The sequence below is a fragment of the Seriola dumerili genome, unplaced genomic scaffold, assembly GCF_002260705.1.
Source record: "Seriola dumerili isolate Sdu_G_001 unplaced genomic scaffold, Sdu_1.0 BDQW01000149.1, whole genome shotgun sequence".
NCBI lineage: Eukaryota > Metazoa > Chordata > Actinopteri > Carangiformes > Carangidae > Seriola > Seriola dumerili.
Genome location: NW_019174404.1, coordinates 3886299 through 3893621, shown reverse-complemented (window position 1 = coordinate 3893621; position 7323 = coordinate 3886299). Strand labels below are relative to the sequence as shown.

The 7323-nt window shown below is 39.7% G+C and overlaps 1 protein-coding gene across 2 annotated transcripts; it reads right to left on the bottom strand.

Moving 5' to 3' along the window:
• Positions 1–247: 247 nt before the first annotated feature.
• Positions 248–7041, bottom strand: tmx1 (thioredoxin related transmembrane protein 1). 2 transcript variants are annotated; one of them, XM_022751066.1, is made up of 8 exons: positions 6847–7041; positions 6355–6470; positions 5797–5842; positions 4543–4671; positions 4077–4122; positions 3426–3527; positions 3229–3295; positions 248–3068 (listed from the first exon to the last, which is right to left on the bottom strand). In XM_022751066.1, the coding sequence occupies exons 1-8, from the start codon at positions 7023–7025 to the stop codon at positions 2824–2826; spliced, it is 930 nt and encodes a 309-aa protein (XP_022606787.1). In that variant the 5' UTR covers positions 7026–7041; the 3' UTR covers positions 248–2823. The 2 variants fall into 2 exon arrangements, with proteins under 2 accessions (XP_022606787.1, XP_022606788.1); XM_022751067.1 differs by lacking the exon at positions 4543–4671.
• Positions 7042–7323: the final 282 nt, after the last annotated feature.

Below are 7323 nucleotides of genomic sequence, written 5' to 3'. Positions count from 1 at the left end.
TAAGGAAAGGATGTGAATACTTCTTCCTCCACGGCTACGGTATGTATTATGCTTCATTGTGTGCCATTTATTTGGCAAGTTTTATTATTAGATACTCGCTTGTTTTCCAGGATGTTCCTGGAGCTGTCTTTGATTTTTTCCAGCTGTGAGCATCTGTTCTATTTCCTTTGTGCATCACTGATGAAACATAAATAGTAGAGGTTCATATTTGTGACATTTAACTATTGGAAACAACACAAACAGTTCATTCAGAGTTAATCCTTTATTCAAAGAAATGTTCAAACGATAAGGAGCACAGTTCGCTCAGAGTTAAGTGTGAATGCTACAAGCAGTAAATAGTGGTCGGGTAAAAAAATTACAACCTGTTTTAACCAACACAGAAAGTAGTAATTAGATTTTCTGGAATAAAAAACCAGCATTAAAATCAAAGTCAATCATAATCCTAATCAAAACAACAGAGTGAAATGTGTATTAGAAACACACACACCTACTGCTCCCTTTTGCTTTACAAGATTGAAATGCATACAGGCTGTGCTAATGAGTGCTAATGTTTGAAACAGATGCATGATGGTGCCATTGTGTCCATGATGTCAGTGAGAAATCAATGTAAACAAAATGACGGTTGTTTAGATGAGTTAACTTCATACATTCATGTTTGATTTGACATTTTTAGACTAAAGAAAAAGTCCAATTTAAAGTGGTTTAAAGAGTTATGAGTTATGCTTCCGTTTGTCAAACAGCTTCATTCAGGTCCTCTCATTGCTCCACACGTCAGAGCAGCGTTAGGACGGATATGCCACACCTCTCTCCATATACAACAATTTATAAAAGGAAGCCGGAGTCCCTAAATTGTTCGTCTCTTTAATTATATCATGGCATGCATATACTGTACTGTAGACCAACTGACAGGTCGACAACACATCTGAGTTCATTACCTAGAGGACCACAAGTAAACATTAAAAACAAAAAATAAAACACCCTGTTGGTTGATTATCAGATTGTTGATAATCAACAATTGTTCATAATACGACACATTATTAAGGGGACATACAGTTTCTACGGAACAACATTCACCAGGCCTTTTAATTGGAGTGAATATAGTCTAGTGAATCTTTTGATCTAAAGTGGTCTATTTCTCAGCAAACTGACAGTGCAGCTCCGTCAAAGTCAATGTTTCGGTGCGATTGCAGAGCAAAGCACAGATGCTATAAAGGGGGTTCCTGCCCCAAAAACCATTAATCGTACATACGTGTGCCAAAAGGATGCACACACAGACAACTGGGCTGAGACTGAAACATCTGTGGCCCATGTTAAAGTTATAATCCGTAAGATTTTCATGAAATCAAACCCTGTTTTTTTATATTTGTGGTCTGCATTTTTTTTTAGTAGTAGCCATTAAATATGTTTACATTCAGTATTTGTCTCATTATTCATGGTTGATTCCACCATTCCCACGCTGGACTTAAACTACCTTCAGAAGTACTATGGATTCATAGGAAATGAGAGATGTATTTAATCCAGCATCCCCTATTTCCCCTGACATCAGCCGCACTGTTTACAGTTCAAGGCATGGTCACGTTACATTTCTTGTGTACGAATATTTGCTGCATCTCCCATCCTCTGTTATTGAAGTCCAAACAAAGGACTAAATCAAGGAGGATTCACAGGTCAGAGTTCACCTTTGTTCAACTTTGACCAGGCGGATTGTGCTTGTTTGGCCGACTCAGACAATGATGCACTGTTTGTGGAGAAGTTATTATTATTAAGTTATTATTATTAATCTGCTGTTTTATCACTATTGTCATATTTTATCACACTACCAGATGACTAACTGTAGCATCACTTTCATAGTGCATCGACTCTGATCAGTGTTTATTTATTATCCACTGCCTTTTTCAGGACTGAGTGAGGGTAAATATAATTGAATGGAACTTCCTGCAGCTGTACCACAGCTTTATTGAGTTACTGCTGATGCAAACCAAACATTTCCTACTGCTGCTTTGAATTGAAAGCATTCAACTTGCAAAACATAAGGTGGCTTTTATTGAGAAACAACGATTTATTAAAACAATGTGAATTTGTTTGGCTGCACTGTAGCAGATACACCGGTTTCTGTTCGGGTTGGATTTCTGACAAAGTTGCTCCGAGTGTTTGCTGTAATAATAAACCTTCGTGTTGCCAATGAAATCTTAAGTATTATAACATTTTGGGGCCGTTTCTTTTCATTTGTCTCTCCATTATTCACTGTGAGTGGAACAACGTGTTAACATTGTTATGTTGGGTTGAGCTGTCAACGTCTGTAAAATATATGAAACGTAAAATAACAATGTGTATACATTAGCTGAAGAGTAAAACCCAACATCTTAAACCTCAAAACGAGCCTGGTATAATAATTCGGAGATAAACATATAACAACACACAAATCTTTAAAAAACGATGCATAGCATAAACAACATTGCAAAATCCAGCTCCACTGCACTTCATACCTAAACCTCAGCCAGGCGATTTGTTCCCACAAGCGAAAACAGGTGTCAGGAGTGTTTTTGCTTTTTCCAGATGGAGCCTGCTGCTCAGGCGGAGAGGGCGGTGGTGAGAGTCAAAAGCGCTCCCGTTAAAAACGAGGGAAGGAGAAGAAAAGAAGCGAGGTGTTTCTGGGGGCCCAGAGGAAGAGGAGGAGGGGAGGTTCGGGGCGGGGGGGGGGGGGGTTTTAGGGCTCCCGGCTGTAAACACTTTTGCTTGGGACCAAAGCTCCTCCAACTCTGCTCACTCCACGGCGCTCCTCTCAAAAGGAGTAGGGGCCATATGACGCTCCACACTGACGCTCTAGCTGTCCTCCTCCTCCTCCTCCTCCTCACGGCTGCACACCACCCTCTTCCTCAGAGCTTCATCAGAGAAACCATGTCCCTTGGGTTCTGGGCGGCCCTCAGGGGACCCTCTTCTTCTCCTCCAGACGTCATCCTGGTCCCCGTCCTCGTATTCCTCCTCTTCATCGTCGTCTTCCTCGCCGTCAGCCTCATGCTCGTCCTCTTGATGTTGGATTAACCTCGCCTGCTCCATCGTCTGTTTCTCTGCAGAGACGCATTCATTCACAACAATCAGTGACCGTTTATGAACCAGCTGCAGATAATGTATAATATATCTGTGCTGTGTTTACATCATATATGTACATAATATAAATGCATCAGGGCTCATTAAGCAGTAATCAGTGTACTCTCATATGAAACTCACTCTGGTAGTAATCAGGAGAAGAAAATCGTCGAGAGGGGAAGACAAAATCTGCGATGAACACCAGTAACTGCAAAAACAAGACAACAATAACCATTAATTCACCGTTAATATCCATGTTCATGCCTGATGAACACTGTATTAACATTCATGCCGTTTCACTGTTATGAATATTGATTTAAGGCAACGTAATTGCTCACCAGTCCCAGCGCAAGGCCAGAGAACAGAGTGGCCAAGCCAAAGATGACGTATGATCCCCAAACAGGGATCCCCAGTTGCTCCGTCATGTAATTATGACAACGCTGGAAAACACAAAAAGACTTTTAAATATACAAATACAAATATTGTTTTATAACATTCTCATATATTATTGATCATCAAATTCCATGAATATGACTGTTTAAAAAACGTAAATATATATGTATGACCTATTTTTTCAGATTACTTCCTCAGTAGGTTCTGTTGTCTGTTGACAATAAGAAGAATATAGAATAAACTTGTATTTCACAGTCAAAAACCTGAATTGAAGACTTTGTAAAGATTGATTTACTTCAACAGCTGTATGTGTTTCTTGTAAGTTTAGCTTTCTGTCCCACATTATGTATTGTCTGCGCTGCATGTGAGGTACACTTTTTTGCGTCTATTGTGTCAGCTCTGTATCCTGTAAAACTGGATTAGACCCCCCCCCTCTCAAACACCCATTGTACACTTAAAGGCAGTTTGGTTTCTCAATGCAGTTTCACACTGGGCAGCACAGTCTTCTTTGAATGGCTTGTGGTAAATGGTATAAATACGTTACTGTACGCAATAACCAGACAGTCAGAGCTTCCTAGAATGAAATCCTCACTTACCCGGATAAACATGGAGAGCTTGAACAAAGCAGACATTGAATTCATTCTGCAAAAAAAAAAAAAAGGAGGAGGAAACGACACCGTGTAATTTAATACAGATTTGTCGAATGGTAACATCACTACAAATCCTGAACACAAAGAATAAAAAGAGTAGTGAAGAACAGGGATTTGTTTGTGGTTGTGATTTTAAACCAGCAGACACACACTAAAAATAGAGCGAGCGAGGCACGAATCTGATGTTATTTTCAGTTATTTCAAAGCAAAGAGCTACAACAGTGATGCTGTATCAGTGGACTGATGCTTCAATGAGACAATCAAGTTTCTGTTTTCACTGCAGATTCTAACCTGAGAAAAAGAGGGATTGTGGATGATATCAAATTAAAACTAAAAAACCCTCTCGGAACTTTGATATACTTACAAACGTACTACAAAATATTATTTATTGCCCAAGAGGCTATGAACTCACAAAAAGGAGGACGGCCCAAACCAAGATGAAACCGGCTCCACTGCTTTCCATTTCTGTTCATGAACAAAGCTGAGGAAGTCATCCTTAGTGCGAGCTCCCTGGTACTTCCGGAAGACGCCATCCTTACAGCTGTGACGCACATAGACACACACAGATACTGACCTACGTTTTCCTTGGGAACATCTCATCGAATTATCACAAATGTGTGTATTTAACAGCTGACAGTTAATGTTGAGTGATGTTTTGCATTTTTAGCCTTTGGCTAAAAATGCAAAACCGACGTTAGGCCAAAATATACAAAGTGTTTCATTTGACTGCATTAGATAAACTACGCAAATTAGGATACAAATAAACATTTAGAAAAAAACATAGTCACAATGTGAAGACTGTAAACTTGTGGCTTTTTTGTGACTTGAAAATTCATTTTTAAGAACAAAAATTAATACTACTTCCTGACTAACTTACTTCCGTACCAATTACAAATACTTTCACACATTGGTTAGCACTTGATTTTTCTGATACTGATGATAGTTGCCTTTACATTAGGTAAGACTGTTTTTGAAAGGGTGTAAGGGCTGAAATAGTGCTGATCAACAGAAAGTTTATCAATAATTATTGATGAACTGTTTTAGTTATTTTTCAAGCAAAAATTAAAACCTTTCACTGGTTCTACCTTGTTAAACAACAAGATTTTGTGTCATTGTAGATTGAAATGAAATTGGTTTTGGGCTGTTATGTGGAAAAAACACCTTATCTGAAAATGTTACCTTAGACACTGGGTAATTATGATGGGCAGAGATTAATCTGAAAAACACAGACTAGGTTTACTGTGCTACCATCAGTCAACTGGTTTAAATGAAATATTTTATCGACAAAATGACACATTGTTAGAAATGACAGACAACTCCCTCCCTTCCTGATGATGGCATATAAGCAGATTGTGCAGAGACCAGCATATCATTAGTTTGTGTGACATTAGGGCTGCAACTATCAAAATGTCACAATCAATCAATCTGCTGACTATTTTCTCAATTAATCTGGTAATTTCTTGGTCTGTTTGTGGTCTAATGTATTAATTTAGAAGCAAAACATTTGTAGATTAATTTTCTGTTGATTGACTAATCAATGAAATGTCGCTGTAGATTCAAAACTAAGTAAAAACCAAAGGATAATTTCTTTTCAAGATGGTACACAGCAGCATTACAGCACAGCAGTCACATGAAAGAGGAAGCAACAAAAACCACAAGGACTTACTGGTAAATAGTAGGAAGTGAAGTGATGATGAATCGTCCACTCAGACCTTACAGAGGGAGGAGACGAGCACCATCAGTGTGCAGGAAGTAAAATTTGTGACTCACAAATAGACTGAAATAAATTTTAGATTTGGCAGATGGGCTGAATTCATCTCGGACAACTGTTACAGTGCACCACTGGCTAACATCAATACTGACAAAAACCAAACATAACAATCTTGTGTTTGAAGAGTGTGTGAAGATATGGTAAGGTATATGTATGGCATATGTATTGCAGGATTGTTGTATTAGAAAATTGGACCAAATGTCTCTCTGATTGCACCAGCAAAGCCAGTGGTCACAAGGATTCTTTGCTGGATTAAAGAGAACTGACTCAACACTGGTGTGACACAGTTTCAACAACAAACAGGACATTATGCTCCTGGCCTACTGATTTGGCCGTTTTGTCCTGCTGTTTGGTACAATGTAGACATCCTGCACTGGCTTGTAAGCTGTAGTTTGTTATCAGATAGAGAAATCACAATGGAGCTGCCAGTTGGGAAAGATAATTTAAACATACCGGGTTGTTCTGTCACGTCCACCTTGGCTATGTTGACCCCCATGTCCTCCCCCCAGTCTGCAAACTCCTTCCACACCGACTGCAGCTGCTGGCATGCTGGACACCAGGGTGCGTAGCTGCAGGAGGGGGTGGAGGAGTGGAGGGTATTAAGTTTCACATGTAAATCCTCAGATAAACAGCACAATCACTTACAACAATGTGTAGATGTTCAGTGAGTACGAGCTGACATGTACTGATGACCTGATTAGCTGTTTGTGCTTTTTATTGGTCTGTGCTAGCTAAAAGATGGCAGCTGTTAGCGTAGAGAGAGAGACAATTTTAGCAACTTGTCAGGACTAAACAGAGACAAATAAGACAATAAGCAGATAAGACTGAGCAATTAATCCTGTAGCCGACCGGACACGGGAATTCACGCCCCAATTTCTATACGAGCTTAAAATAGCTAACGGACAAGCTAGCTAGCCGGTTAGCCGTTAGCAGCAGGACACTTACAATTCAATCATCCATTCTCCAGCCAGGATGTCCTCCCAGTTCCCGTCGGTGACTTCTTTCAGGCTGTCCGGCTTGGCCCAAACTGGCAGCGACGTTAATTGTAAGACCAGGAATAAACAGCATATCCATGAGCGGTGTTTTGACTGTAACATTGCTGTGTCCGCACGGCTGTTCGCCATGACTGTCTGAGCTGGACTTCCGTTGTGCGCCTTAACGTCCGAGTCACGTGGTTAAGTGTTTCACCGAGGGCAGGAAGTGAAAGTCTGCATGAAATTATCTTTAGCAAACACAGGTTACAGTGGTCTATCAGGTGTTGTTCTCTTAGTCTTAAATCTGCAACGTTCAAAACAGAGATATGCTTATTAAAACAAATGCAGTTTAAATTATTGCTACGAAATGCAGTAGGTTTAAGCAGCGTCTGAAATATGTAAAAATAAATGAGTTACTTCATTCTTATTTGTTGTAAACCTTTGAATC

Bases quoted from the DNA above. Each gene is read 5' to 3' on its own strand.
- tmx1 (XM_022751066.1), bottom strand. From the start codon at position 7,025: ATGGCGAACAGCCGTGCGGACACAGCAATGTTACAGTCAAAACACCGC. The intron at 5,843-6,354 runs GTATGTTTAAAT...TCCCTCTGTAAG, and splicing joins GGACGTGACAGAACAACCCG to GTCTGAGTGGACGATTCATC. The intron at 4,123-4,542 runs GTGAGTTCATAG...TTTTTTTTGCAG, and splicing joins TTTGGGCCGTCCTCCTTTTT to AATGAATTCAATGTCTGCTT.